We start from the raw sequence: 15,054 nt of genomic DNA on the forward strand, positions 1-15,054 counted from the left end.
AGCCCTCCAGCACCCATTCCTACCGCCACCCGCCAGACATCGTGTGCGCGTGACCATGTGAGCAGGCTGCCATCTTGCTCCTGGAGGGGTTCCGGTTCTGAAGCAGAGACAGCTGCAGGAACAGTGATGACTAAGTGTATGGGAGAGCCAACAGGTCCCAGGCCTTCCAGAGGCGACAACCTAGGGGAGTCTTGGGGACTGTGGCTTCCCATGAGGTAGAAGCCCATGAGAGAACATTCCAAGCAAAGGCAGGAAGATTCAAAAAAGCCAAGAAAAAGTGCCGGTCCTGAGAGAAGGTGGTGAAAAGCTGGAGACAAAGCAGCAATGGCCACCAGGGCTGTGACACCAGGTGTCAGAACTGAGTTTATTCTGAGGCCACTGGACACCCCAGAAGTTGAACCATGAACTCAAAACAGGGTGGAACTGGGAGGCTGGGAAAGCAAGGTGTATAGGTTCCCTCCTAGGGCTGCTGCCAACCCATGCCAGGCTGGTGTGCCAGGCTCAGTGCAGCCGATGAAGCGTACAAATATTTTATTTATTTTGGAGAGAAACAGAAATTGAGAAAGAGGAGATACAGATAGAGACAGAGACAGAGAGATACCTGCAGACCTGCTTCACCACTCCTGAATCTTCCACCTCTGCAGGTGGGGACCAGGGGCTGTTGAACAGGTGTTTTGTACATCTTTTTTAAAAAATATTTATTTATTTTCCTTTTTGTTGCCCTTGTTTTTATTGTTGTTGTAGTTATTATTGTTGTTGCTATGGATGTTGTCGACATTAGATAGGACAGAGAAATGGAGAGAGGAAGGGAAGGGAGAGAGGGGGAGAGAAAGATAGACACCTGCAGACCTGCTTCACCTCCTGTGAAGCGACTTCCCTGCAGGTGGGGAGCCGGGGCTCCAACCAGGATCCTGAAGCCGGTCCTTGCACTTTGCGCCATGTGCGCTTAACCCGCTGCGCTACCGCCTGACTCCCTGTACATCTTAATATATGTACTCCCCCACCTGTAGGGGAGTCGCTTCACTGGTGGTGAAGCAGGTCTGCAGGTGTCTGTCTTTCTCTACCCATCTCTGTCCTCCCCTCCTCTCTCCATTTCTCTCTGTCCTATCCAACAACGACGACATCAGTGATCACAACAACAATAATAACTACAACAACAAAAAAACAAGGGCAACAAAAGGGAAAATAAATATAGAAAAATAAACAAAAAACATCTGTGCTCTACCAGGTGCGCCACTGCCTGGCCCCTAAGATTAAATTTAAAAAGAAGGAAAAAAGAGAGAAAATTAGAAGCTCCCTTTTTGGCCTGACATCTTCCAAGCGTTCACTGGTGGAGCTATTTCCAAAGACACTGCTGTGACAGCAAAAAAGAGAGAGAGCTGATATTCCGGCAGCTTCTGGGGTGAGGTCTGGGCACCTGGCATGAATCAGAACTTTATTATAGAGACAGACACAACCAGACCCAGGTTTCAGATAAGCGTGACCCCCCCTGCCCCAGAGAGCTGCTGCTGGCAGGACCCCTGGCCCCTCTTCACCACCTGTTTGCTCTTTATACCCCACCCCAAAATCCCTGTCAGAGCACCCCATCCCACACCGCCCTCCCTCCCGGCCAGCCCCAGCACCCGTCCCATCTTGGTGGTGAGGGCGACTGAGCCCGGCTTCTGGAGAGCAGCCCAGCACCGAGGACACGTAGAGCCGCATTTATTTCACGTGGACAAGCATGATGGGACGGCATGCCGAACATGAGAGCTGGCGCGCGTGGAGAGTACCCGTAACAGCAGAAGTGTGTGCTTTCTTTCGTCAGTGAGGGGCGGGGATGGGGGTGTCACTCACAAAGAGGCCTTGAAGAACAGTCCCCCCTGAGGGCAGAGTGGAGACCGTAGGCTTTGGAATGTCTGGTGTTTTTTTTAGTTTTGTTTTCGCCTGTCCTCCAAGGGTCCATCTCCTAGAAAGGGGGGCTCTGCAGAGGTCAGGAGGGACAGGAACGTGGCCCAGCCGTCACCCGGGGTGGGGGGTGGGGGCGGCGGCGAGGGAGCTCTGCTCAGACGGGAGGTGCATGCCATTTGGGATCCACAGGCAGGCGCCTCTGGGGTGGAGGGGACTGGGGTGTGATCTCAGCCACAGGCCACCACCACTGTGATCTCCACCAGGACCCTCAGAACCCCTCCCCTTAAAGCAGTTTGCAGGGGCCGAAGGGCGTCGATCTGAAAGCTCAGAGGACGATCTCCTTGTCTGATCGATCAGGGGTGTCAGCGGCAGGGAAGCCCAGTCTCTCAGCCTTAGCTGGGTTTCCGGTTTTAGGAGCCCCTGTTGGGAAAAGGGGGGGCTGCAGCCTGGGTCTTGGGGAGGGGGCAGGAGTGCTCCAGGGAGAAAGAGGAGGAAGAAGAGGAGGGCTAGGAGAAGGAGGGATTGGAGAGAGAGGAGGGGAGCAGGGGGAGGGGTAGGGAAAGCAGGAGGAGAGGAGGTACAGGGAGAGGAAGGGGGAGGAGGAGGGGAGGAGGGGGGAGGAATGGGAGGAAAAGCAGGGCGAGGAGGAAGAGGAGGAGGAAGCCATGGAAGGAGGGAGAAGAAAGAGAGGAGCTCCAGAGAGAGGGGAAGAAGAAGGAGAGGAAGAGGAGGAGAGAGGAAGGAGAAGAGAAAGGAGGAGGGGGTGGAGGAACAGGTGGAGGGGAGAGGAAGAGGAGAGGGAGGAGGAGGAAAGAGAAAGGGGAGGAGGGGGAGGAGGAGGAAGAAGAGGAGGGGAGGAAGAGGAGTAAAGGAAGGAGGAGGAGGTGGAGCAGGTGGAAGAGGAGGAAGAGCGGGGCAGAAGGAGGAGGGGAGGAGAGGAGCAGGGGAAGAGGAGGAGGAGCAGGGGGAGGAGGAAGAAGAAGGAGGAGAAGTAGGGGGAGGAGGAGGAAGCGGAAAAGGAGCAGGGGAGGAGAAAGGGGCAGAACTGGGAGCAGGAGGAGGAGGGAAGAGGGGGAGGAGGGGGAGGAGGAAGAGGAGGGGCCGGAAGGAGGGGGCGCAGGAGGAGGAGCCCGGGCCCGCGGGGGCGTGGCCTCCTCACTCCCAGCGGAAGTCCCGCCCCACGGCCTCGTAGAACTTGATGTTGTGCGGCCGGTAGAAGTCGCGCAGCTGCTCGATGACGTCGGGGTCGATCTGGACGTGAGTCCGGCCCTTGGACTTGCCGAGGCAGCGCGGCAGCAGGCTGGAGGCGGGTTTCTTGAGGCAGGGGAAGCCTTTGGTCTTGTTGAAGTAGAAGTGCTGGTCGGTGATGAGGCGGCGGATGCCCAGGAAGTCCTGCACGCGGCCCATCTCGCCGGCCGGGTCGGTGATGAGCCGCTCGCCGCTCACGAAGTGGATCTGCGCGAGCGGGAAGTAGCGCAGCCAGCCCTGCAGGTGCAGCGCGTACAGGCCGATGCGGATGGCGTTCCAGGACGCGTCCACCTGGCCGAGCGAGCGGTTGCGGAACGACAGGCCCTCGAAGGCCGGCAGGTCGGGCTTCTTGGACAGCGTCTGCGTGTAGTCGGAGATGGCCCGCGTCACCGGGTCGCGCACCACCACGATCAGCTTGGTGTCCCGCGACATGTTGAAGATGCGGCGCGGCGCCTCCTGGGTCACGAAGTAGCTGGGCGTCTTCTCCAGGGTGATCTGGCTCTCGAGCGTGCGCGGCATCAGGCTCCTGCGGGAGAGCGGCACGGTCACTCGGGCGCCCCTGCCGGCCGGCGCCCACCCGCACCCGCACCCGCACCCGGCCCACCCCCTCTGCTGGAACCTGTTGCTATATATATATATCTTCATTTTATCATCCATCCACCCATCCATGCATCATCCATCCAACCACCCATCCATCCATCTTTCCATCTATCTACCATCCGTCCATCCATCCATCATTCATCCATCCTTCTATCCATTCATCCATCTATCCATCCATCCATCATGCATCCAACCACCCATCCTTCCATCTATTTACATCCATCCTTCCATCCATCATCCATCCTTCTATCCATTCATCCACCTATCCATCCATCCATCCTTCCATCTATCCATTCATCCACATTTCCATCTATCCATCCATCCATCCATCCATCCATCAATCTATCATCTGTCCATCCATCATCATCCATCCATCCTTCTATCCATTCATCCATCCATCCATCATCCATCCAACCATCCATCCATCATCTGTCCAAACACCCATCTATCCATCCTTCCATCTATCTATCCATCTTTCCATTCTTCCATCCTTCCATCCATCCTTCCATCCATCCACCCATCTATCTATCCATCTATCCATCCATTCATCCATTTGTTCATCATCCATCATTCATCCATCATCCATCCATCTTGGATAGAGACAGAAATTGAGAGGGAAGAGGGAGAAAGAGAGAGACACCTACAGACCTGCTTCACTGCTTGTGAAGTTTCCCCCCTACAGATGGGGACCTGGGGCTTGAACCCAAGTCCTTGCACACTGTAATGCGTGTGCTCAACCAGGTGTGCCACCACACAAGCCTTTATTTATTTATTTATTTGGATAGAGACAGAAATTGAGAGGGAAGAGGGAGATGAAGAGGGAGAAAGAGAATGAGAGAGAGAACCTGTCGCACTGTTTCACTGCTCATGGAGCTTCCCTTCTGCAGTTGGGGACAGGGGCTTGAACCCAGGTTATTGCACACTGTAATGTGTGTGCTCAACCAGGTGTGTCACCACCAGAACATATGTACATTGATTGATTGATTGATTGATTACCAGAGCACTGCTCAGCTCTGGTTTATGGTAGTGTAAGAGATTGAACTGGGGGACTTGGAGACTCAAGCATAAGAGTTTCTTTGCAGAACCATCATGCTGTATCTCCCCACCTTTAATTTATTTTCATCACTGCTTCAAGGCTGGTGAAGCAGCTTCCTCTTTGCATGGTTCTGGGACTCAAACTCAGGTCTTTGTGCATGGCCTGCATGTGCTCAACTAGGTGAAGCATCTCCTGGGCCCACACCTTTGTCTCTAATATCGATTATTTATGTAGCGAGCCAGAGCGCCACCCTGGCACATGCAGCAAAGGAAATCAAACCCAGGGATGCATGCATGCAATCCCTGACTCCACAACCTCTGTATCAGGTTCTCTGGTGAGGGAATCGCTCTCTCATTTTTGAAAAGATTTATCTATTGGGTCGAGCGGCACCACACCCAGTAGAGCGTACACGTCATCATGCACACGAGGACCTGGGTCAAGCCCTTGGTCCTCACCTGCAGGGGAGGAAGCTTCATGAGCGGTGCAGCAGTGCTGCAGATGTCTTTCTTTTCATGCCTTTCTCACGCTCTCTCTCTCTTTTTTAATTTATTTTCCCTTTTGTTGCCCTTGTTGCTTTATTGTTATAGTTATTATTGTTGTTCTTGATGTCATTGTTGTTGGATAGGACAGAGAGAAATGGAGAGAGGAGGGGAGGCAAGAGGGGGAGAGAAAGACAGACACCTGCAGACCTGCTTCACCGCCTGTGAAGCGACTCCCCTGCAGGTGGGGAGCCGGGGGCTCAAACCGGGATCCTTATGCCGGTCCTTGCACTTTGTGCCACGTGCGCTTAACCCACTGCGCTACCTCCCGACTCCCCACGCTCTCTCTTTTTCTATCTCTCACACTTGATCAAAGAAGAAGAAAAAGATCCCTGAAATGGTGGCATTGCCATGCAGGCACCAAGCTCCAGCAATAGCCCTGGTGGCAAATAAATACATACATTTAGTATCTATGTATCTATTATGAGAGAAGAGAAAGCAGCCCAGAGTACTACTCAGTTGTGTCATAAGATAGTGCTGGGAGCCAACCACTGGGGTCTCAGGCCTCCCAGTTGGAGTGCTGACAGGCTGAGCTCTTTCCTTAATTGCTGTCTGTAGTTTGAGTTGGCCCCTCTCCCATGCTCACCTGTTAGGGCACCCACTGTTGAGAGCTAATCTCTTAGCAGTATGTTGTCTACATCTGCTGTTGCTCTCTCCCTGCGATGACTATGTTATCAACTACAGCTCCAGCAAGTGAGGGATTCCCTTTAATGCATGATGTATTTCTCTTAAGGGTTTGTTTATTTAATTGGTGAGGGGTGACGGGGTGGGGAGAAACAGAAAAGAGAACCAGAGCATTACTGTGGACTCAAGACCTCATGCTTAAAAGTCCAGCACTTTATCTACTGTGCCACTTTGGGCCAAATGTTTGTGTGTGTGTGTGTGTGTGTGTATATATATATATATATATTTTTTTTTTCCCTCCAGAGTTATTGCTGGGCCTCGGTGCCTGCACTGCGAATCCACTGCTCCTGGAGACCATCCCCCCTTTTTTTGTTGCCTTAGTTGTTGTCACTATTATTGTTGTCATTTCTATTGTTGTTGTTGGATAGGACAGAGAGAAATGGAGAGAGGAAGGGACGACAGAGAGGGGGAGAGGAAGACAGACACCTGCAGACCTGCTTCACTACCTGTGAAGCGACTCCCCTACAGGTGGGGAGCCGGGGACTGGAACTAGGATCCTTAAGCCAGACCTTGCACTTCATGCCATATGCGCTTAACCCGCTGCGCTACCACCTGACTCCCCCATTTAATATATATTGTAAGGCAGTCCCAGGGATCCAACCCAGAGCTCTACTGATGAGCTGTCTCCCTTGCCCAATTTTTATTGTATATTTTCATGAGAGATCAAAGCACAGCTTTGCCATCCATGGAGTTCCTATTGCCTCTGTCCCTGGGGCTCTCATGTGGTGCCAGGGATCAAACCCAGCGTCTCCCACATGGAAGGCATGAGCTCTACCCATGGACTCACCTCCCCAGCCCTCTTGCTGATCTTCTTTTTCCTACAGGGTTATCACTGGGGTCACGTGCCTTCATTACAAATCCACTGCTCCTAGAGGCTATTTCCTTTTTTAAAAAATGTTTTTTATTGGATAGGACAGAGAGAAATTGAGAGAGGAGGGGGAGATAGAGAGAGGGAGAGAAAGATAGACAGACACCTGCAGACTTGTTTCACTGCTTGTGAAGCGACTCCCCTGCAGGTGGGGAGCTGGGGGCTCGAACCGGGATCCTTATGAGGGTCCTGTGCTTAATCCAGTGTGCTACCTCCCGCTGATCTTGTAACGTGGTGCCGGAAGCTTGCACATGCGTCATACCACAGCTGCACAACCTCACTCAGTTTTTTTCCCCATCACTTAAGAGAGAAGGAGAGAGAGGAGAGAAAGGGAGACACACAGAGCAGAGATCGCTACAACACTGCCACCACCTCTGCCTGTGGCATCTGTGGAACCCAGGACTTCCTGTAGAGCAAGGCATGTGCTCTACTAGGTGAGCTTTCTCCCAGCCCCTTACCCCACTGATGGTTTAGGGGGGAAAATCTTTAGTGGGTTTATTTTAGATAGCACACAATGTAAGTGTCTATCCAGATGGGTTAAATAGATGATGGGTTAGATGAGTTATGGGGAGCTAACAGGGAATGATTCCCAAGAGATAATGACAAAAAGGCAAGAGACAACATGCTCATCTCAGCAAGGCAATGCAAAAAGCTCATAAAAACACTAGATTCTGGGGAGGCAGAGAGGAGAAGGTCAGGAATAAACGAGAATTACTTCTTATTGTGTAGCCTTTCTTTATGCTGCTTGAAGATTTTAATGCATTTATTACATATTCAAAAAAAATACAAAGGAAGCTACCAAGTATTGTTCCTGAGAAAGATAGTTCTCCAAATATATTAAGAAAATCCTTTTTAAAAAATATATATTTTGAAAAGTCTTACTTTGTAGGAATAGCAAAATGTTTTTGAAATGAGTTCTGGTGTAGATTCTTGCTAGGAATCCATCTTTGGTATCAACACAAGGAAGGTCAGGAAGAAACCTCATTCCAAAGCCAGTTCACACAACCTCTTCCTCTCTCCTTAATTTCCCCAGTCAGCTCGAGACTTCAAAGGATGATGGTGGGGACCAATAATGCCTTGTCCCAGATGTGTCTCATTGCAGATTAGTGGAAGGAAACACCCCTGGCTCCCAGCCCCTCTCTCTTCCTGAAGGTTCTCTTTTATGTGACATTTGTTGTTCTCAATCTTGGCTGCCCATTAGATCACCCAAGGAATTAACAATGGAAACACAATTATAGGTATCTGGACCCCATCCTAGACTATCTGATAAAAAATACCGGGAAGTTGGGCATTCTAGAAAGCTCTTTGGGTGTTTCAAATATGACAGTAGAATTGAGAACCACCCCAAGTCCATCCTTTTCTCATTCCTAACGTACGATTTATCAACCCGCAAAGCAGAGGTCTTCAGGCTTCCCTAGAATATAGACTCCCGACTCTGCTTTCTTATTTCCCCCCGGAGTCTGTCATCTTCATCCAACAATTGACAACAATCTGCATTTACTCTCTTCCTTCTTGCAACTGTTCCTCATGGCCAGTCCTTGAGGATGATCACTGGAATCATTCTGACTCTGAGAGGGTTCCCTCTGAAATTCCACTCACCATCTACGGATGGGCTGGATGGTGACTCTCCAAAGGGTGGACCCTCTGTCTGTGAATGTGACCTTAGTTAGAAAAAGGGTCTTTGCAGATAGAAGTAAATCAAGGATCCTGAAAGGAGACCATCTTGGAGTAGGCAGAGCCCCACATGCAAAGAGGAATGTCCTTAGAAGGGCCTGTTTGCCAGACAGCAGGGGAGAGAATTACTGACCCTGACAGCTGATCCTCCGTTTTTTTAATTTCAGCTTCCATCGAGCCCTCCGCACCGTTCAATAATCTTTCATGTTTGTCTTTCTCAGATTGCCCGTCACTCCTCTGAGCCAGGGCTCCACCTGCTTGCCTCAAACTTCCACACCTACTCTGTCTCCCACCCTGATGGCCCAGCAGCTCCGGCAGACGTTCCTCTCTCCCGTCTCCACACCCCTCCCAGATGCCATCTGCTAGTCTCCACAGAAGAGGTAGGTGGGGGCTCACCTCAGCCCTGTGCCCGTACTCTCCCTTCCCTCAGGACTGCAGGTACACATGGTACAGCTGACAGGCTGGCACAAGCTAGCTCTGTAGTGGACCCCTGTGAGTTGAAGGCTGGAACAGGCCCTTATTAATACGGAGGTCATTCATCTTTTTTTAAATCGGCATACATTTGGAGGTGCACTTGAAGAGTCTTCTCTGGCTGGGTTTTCCGACACGTCAGGCGTGTTCTGGTCTGACCCTCGACATGTATTGTCATTAAGCGTGGGCCTTTGTGGTGACAACAGAGGTTATGACCCCGCGGCAGTGCCTTGAAACCCTGGTGAGGGACTTGTCAGGCTTCTAGAGGGGTTACTGATAAAAAGGTTGCACCTGAGGGGCTGGACAGTGGCTCACCTGGTTGAGCACACATATGACAGTGCACAATGACCCAGGTTCAAGTCCCCAGTCCCCACCTTCAGGAGGGGGAAGCTTCACAAGTAGTGATCAGGACTGCAGCTCTCTCTCCCTTTCTCTCTCCCTCTCCCTCTCTATCTTCCCTCCCCTCTCAATTTCTGTCTCTACCACAAACAAATAAACTAGAAAGGCTGTACTTAACATGAGAAACATCGACCTGTTAAGTTACTGAATACCATTCTTTATAGTAGCATTCACTTATTTGAATAAACAGAGCTGGGGCTTAGTGACTGTACTCTTGATAGCTACATTTTTTTCTCTTTATATTTGTGTATTTATTTACTTATTTATTTTTTTTGCCTCCAGGGTTATCACTGAGGCTTGGTGCTGGCACTACAAATTCACTGTTCCTGGTCGTCATTTATTCATTGCGTAAGTGTGTGAGAGAGAATCAAACACTGCTGGTCAGATGCAGTGCTAGGGATCGAACCTACAACAAGTCCTGCTCTCTACCTACTGATCCACACTCCCAGCTGTTTTTTATGCAGTGCCGGGGACTGAACCCAGGACCTTGCACATGGGAGACACAAGCTCTACCACCCCATCACTTCCCTGACCCATGTATTTTTTTTCTACGAGAAACCAAAACACAGCTTTCTTGGCCACGGAGATTAACAGGATACAGGACAGTTGTTGATATATGGGTCCAGTGTCCCATCTCTCCATGAAAGGCGTCTGCAAAACACTCTCACCCCCAACTAGGTCTGTTTCCATCATCAGGAACCAGGACCCCAAAGTCCCCCCCCCAACCACAACCTTCTCCTTCTCCTCCTTCTTCTTCTTCCCCAGAGCCCTTTGCTCCATCCACATTTTGCTTTGCTTTTCCCCTTGATTCTTAAGTCCTCACACATTCATCCTTCTCTTTCTTTTTTTTTAAAAAAACTTTTAAATATTTATTTATTTATTTATTTATTTCCTTTTGTTGTTCTTGTTGTTTTATTATTGACACTGACGGTGCAGACCAGGGCTGGGTAAAGCTGCTGGCTTCACACTCTGACTTAGTAAGTTGTATGAGTGACCTAATTCACTATATATTTTTTTAAAAAAATATATATATATTTTATATTTACTTATTTTCCCTTTTGTTGCCCTTGTTTTTATTGTTGTAGTTATTATTGTTGTTGTTATTGATGTTGTTGTTGTTGGATAGGACAGAGAGAAATGGAGAGAGGAAGGGAAGACAGAGGGGGAGAGAAAGGCAGACACCTGCAGACCTTCTTCACCGCCTGTGAAGCGACTCCCCTGCAGGTGGGGGCTCGAACCGGGATCCTTAACACCAGTCTTTGAGCTTTGTGCCACCTGCGCTTAACACGCACCACCAGACTCCCTATCCTTTTTCTGGCTTATCTCACTTAACACAATTCCTTCAAGCTCCATCCAAAATGAGATGAAGAAGGCAATTCCATCATTTCTAATAGCTGAGTAGTATCCCATTGTGTATCTAGACCACAACTTTCTCAGCCACTCGTCTGTCATTGGACACCTGGGTTACTTCCAAGTTCGCTCTGAGGTTCCACATTGTGCTGCTATGAACATGGGTGTGCATCACATGTCTGTTTCTGTCCTCACACCGCTGCCTTTCCCTTCAGCCCAGAGATGGAAAATTCCAGAGACTAGGGCTTGTTCTTAGCGTCTCTGAGGCAAATGGCCCTTGCATGGGGCTTCGATCTGGGAACCACAGGGAAGCAGCCCCAGCCTCAGGTCTACACAGGGGCTCTGCACGGGGTCTTGAACCTGCCCTTGAGGCCTGTTGGGGGACCCTGGGAGCATCTCCTGCTAACTCTGCCTCCTCGCCTGTGTTGTGGAGGCCTTGGCATGATCTATTAGCTTCTAACAAGCTCCTCAAAACCTCATGCAGTCTCCAGGGGGATCATTAGGAGCGGAAGGGGAGGGAAGAAGCTGACTCTGAGAATGAAGCCAGTGAAATCCCTAAGTGCCGAGCTCCTCAGGCCTCTGAAATTGTGTCCCCTCTTACAGAGTGGGCACCTTCCTTCCAAGGCCACGGCCACCAGCCCTTACACTCCCGCAAGCCCTGACCCAGATGCCGAGCCCCTCATGAACCCCCGCTGTCCTTCACTGCTGGTGGGATCAAGCCACCAAGTTACAACTGTGGGTCTCCACTGCTGTTGCCCCTCAGGGGCTGGAACAGCAGCAGGGAAGCCCCTCACACTGACAGCAGGGGTGGGGGCAGAGAGCTGGCCGGGTGACTAAGGAGAAAATCTACACTCCTGGTGGTCAGGAGGTATGACTGTATTGCAAGAGCCTTTTCACATCGTTCTCGTGATACATTAGGGAAAAGGGTGACTAATTCCCTCAGAAATCAGGATTTATTCAGAAACTACAGGGCCACAGAGCAGAGCTCAGCTCAGCTGGGGGTGAAGTAGGGATTAGGCCCAGGACTTTAGACCCTCAGGGCATGGGAATCACTTTGCATAACCACTGTGCTCTCTCTCCCTCCACCCTATTTTATCTCTTGGCCGCGAGTGAGTGATTATAAAGTCTATTTATAGTTAAAACTAACTAAATAAATAAAACCGTTAACTTCCCAAACTGTGAACTCTTACTACCTTACTTAGACACAAATCAATCCAGGCAAGTGAGACTAGAGGACTGAAAAGTATTGAGAGAGGGACCTCATATCACACCTAATACAATAGTGAAATCAAGAAGAAGCAAAATATTGGAGAAATGAACCAGGACAAAAGTCCAGTAAAAGTCCCCCAAACTAAATGAAGAAATAATATATCTTTTATTCTTTAAGTAAGAAGAGGGTGGGGACTGGGCAGTGACACACTGGGCTAAGCTCACACAGCAGTGAACCCAAAGGGCCCGTGGAAGGATCCAGGTTTGAGCTCCCATTCCCCACCTGCAGGGGGTCTGCTTTATAAGTGGTCAAGCAGGTCTGCAGGTGTTTCCCTTTCTCCCTCTTTATCTCCTTCCCTCTCAATTTCTGTCATATAACAAAAAAAGCCACAGGAGCAGTGGATTTGTAGTGCAGGCATGGAGCCCCAGTGATAACCCTGGAAAAAAAAAGAAAAGAGAAGAAAGAAAGAAAGAAAGAAAGAAGACTGGCTAGAAAGCTGCCCTGGATGGTATGTCTGCTTGATCATGAGTACAACCCGGGTTTGAGCCCAACCCCCACCCATTAGGGGAATCTTAGATGCAGTAGTCTTAGTCTCAGTCTCTCTTTCTCTCCCTCTCCCCCCCCTCTCTCTCTCCATATATATATACCCCCATCTCTCTATTTCAAAAAGTTAACCGGAATTGGTGAAGCCCCAGAAACAACAACAACAGCGACATGGTTAGAAGACAGAGATACTGGGAGCTAGCTCATCTGGTGAAGCCCACTCCTTCCCATGCACCAGGGCCTGAATTTGAGCCCTGGCACCACATGGGAACACCATAGACGGCACCGGGGAAGCTCTAGGGATGGTGAGTCAGTGCTGTGGTTAACTTTCCTCTCTGTCTCTATAGATTTCTCACTCTCTCTCTATATATATTTTTAAAAATAATTTATTTGTTTATTCATGAGAAAGACCAGTGGAGAGAGAGAAAGAACCAGATATCACTCTGGTACATGTGCTGCCGGGGATTGAACTTAGGACCTCATGGTTGAGAATCCTATGCTTTATCCACTGCGCCACCTCCCAGACCACAATATATATATTTTACATATATATGTAAAACTTTAAAAAAATATTTACTTATTTATTGGATAGAGATAATCAGAAATTAAGAGGGAAGGGGGAGATGGAGAGGTAGAGAGACAGAGAGACACCTGCAGCCCTGCTGCACCACTCGGGAAGCTTTCCCCCTGCAGGTGGGAACCAGGGGTTTGAATCCAGGTCCTTGCTCATTGTAACACGTGTGCTCAACCAGGTGCAACACCACCACCCGGCCCCAAGACACAGATGCCCATATATATCTAAAGTTAAACGAATGAAGAAGTTGACCTGGTAACAGAGGTATCATGCATGCTCAAGGCCTGCCTTCACATTCAAAATAATAAAGAGAAAATCAGTTATTAAGAGAAAGAGAGACAGAGAGTCATATGTACACTGCTCCCTCCACCAGATGAAGCTGCAGTAGTCCGACACCCATCCACAATCCAGGAAGAGAATTCTCACCAGCAACCCAGCCAGCTAGCAGCAAGATCTAGACTCCAGCCTCCACTGAGAAATAAAATTCTGCCATGTAAGCTGCCCGGCCCAGGCGGTCCAGATTGGTGGCAGCCTGGGCTAACAGAACCCCAGCCAGTCACTGGCTCGCAGCTCACCCTTGTGTCATATTGGGGGGCCATCTTCTCCTGGATGCCACAGAGTGGCAGACTCCCTCTCCCTGCTCAGGGCTAAGGGAACAGGGCCACTGAGAAATTAAATCACACAGTAAAGCCACACAGCAAGTTTTGCAAAATCTGGGCGACTGGTGCCAGTAGGGAACGTGAGAATATCAAATTGCTCTTGGCACACAAACAGGCTTTCTAAGCATGAGACAAACCTCAGCAAGGGAGAAAAATGAAAAAGTTCGCCTCCAAGCGGGGAGGGGGAGTGAAGTCTCTAGGATGGAAAAACACCATGCATATAAAAAAGAAAGAAAGGAAGAAAGAAAGAAAGGAAGGAAAGGCTTGCTGGGAAAACTCTGGCAGCATGCAGCTAGAGACCAAGGGCTGATTTCATAGATAACTTTTCATCTGCACATTCAAAGGTCTATGAAAAATATGTCCACTTAAATACTTTATTCAGAGTCCTCAGGAATCAAGAAGAGAAAGAGGCAGCCAGCAGAATAAAGGAACGGAGGCTTGTGAAAAGAGGTCAGAGATGAAAAATAAGTATGTGGAAAATACTCAGAAGCTCTCAAATGAAATAAATACAGATTGAAACCATGGCAAGGTCATGCTGTTTCCCCTCTAAAACGGAAGATTTTCTTTGATGTGTGTGTGTGTGTGTGTGTGTGTGTGTGTGTGTGTGTGTGTGTGTGTGTAGACAGAAAGAGATATAGAGACAGAGATAAAGAATGAAAGAGACCAAAGAGACCACAGAATGCAGGCTTCAGTGCAAGGGTCAGACTTGAACCTGGGTCACACACATGACAAAGGAAAGTAATTACCTATATGTAAAAATGTGTATCCCTTTCAATGTGGGCGATTCTACACTTGGGAGTGTTTTAAAAACCTGTGTGCAAACACCTTGGGGGCAGTGTGTGGAGCAGAGATTGGGAGGTGTGGCCTGGGAGTTGTCAAGCTTCCCTCTCCTCAACTGTTATGCTCTTTCTTAATGGCAGCTGTCCAGCCATGGACTACATTTCCCAGTAGCCCCTGTAGCCAGGGAGGGGGGGTTCTGTTCCTGGTTCTGACTTCGGTCCTTGAGGCCAAAGTGTTTTCTTTTCCCGGCCACTATCTGTGGTTCTAGAAGGTGCATGGAAGGTCACTCACAGAAAACAAAACAAACAAAGAAAACCTTCTAGGGCTACTGTGAGTTGGAAATGCATTATTATTATTGTTGTTGTTGTTATTATTATTTTCCAAACCAGACCCTTGCTCAGCTTTGGCTTATGGTAGTGCTGGGGATTGAACCTGTGACTTGTGGTGCCTCAGGTATGAAAGCCTGTTGTACTTCCACTGGTGCTATATCTCTGCCTTTCATTTTACTTTTTTTTTTTTTGGTCCATTAGCC

General features: G+C 49.4%; 1 protein-coding gene and 2 long non-coding RNA genes across 3 annotated transcripts in view; 2 read left to right on the forward strand and 1 right to left on the reverse strand.

Moving 5' to 3' along the window:
* Positions 1–2,535: 2,535 nt before the first annotated feature.
* The window catches only part of HS3ST2 (heparan sulfate-glucosamine 3-sulfotransferase 2), an 88,537-nt gene continuing 76,018 nt past the window's right edge, over positions 2,536–15,054 (reverse strand). Inside the window, exon 2 of the mRNA XM_007516613.3 lies at positions 2,536–3,661. Within this exon, the coding sequence (XP_007516675.2) occupies positions 3,043–3,661 (619 nt within the window). The 3' untranslated portion in view covers positions 2,536–3,042. The remainder of the gene's footprint in view (positions 3,662–15,054) is intronic.
* Positions 3,353–10,019, forward strand: LOC132533082 (uncharacterized). Its single transcript, XR_009544964.1, has 4 exons — positions 3,353–3,474; positions 7,169–7,296; positions 8,758–8,916; positions 9,689–10,019. It is a non-coding gene; the product is annotated as an uncharacterized LOC132533082 (long non-coding RNA).
* Positions 10,483–14,264, forward strand: LOC132533083 (uncharacterized). The gene is made up of 2 exons (XR_009544965.1): positions 10,483–12,814; positions 13,262–14,264. It is a non-coding gene; the product is annotated as an uncharacterized LOC132533083 (long non-coding RNA).

The sequence above is a fragment of the Erinaceus europaeus genome, chromosome 15, assembly GCF_950295315.1.
Source record: "Erinaceus europaeus chromosome 15, mEriEur2.1, whole genome shotgun sequence".
NCBI classification, from domain to species: domain Eukaryota; kingdom Metazoa; phylum Chordata; class Mammalia; order Eulipotyphla; family Erinaceidae; genus Erinaceus; species Erinaceus europaeus.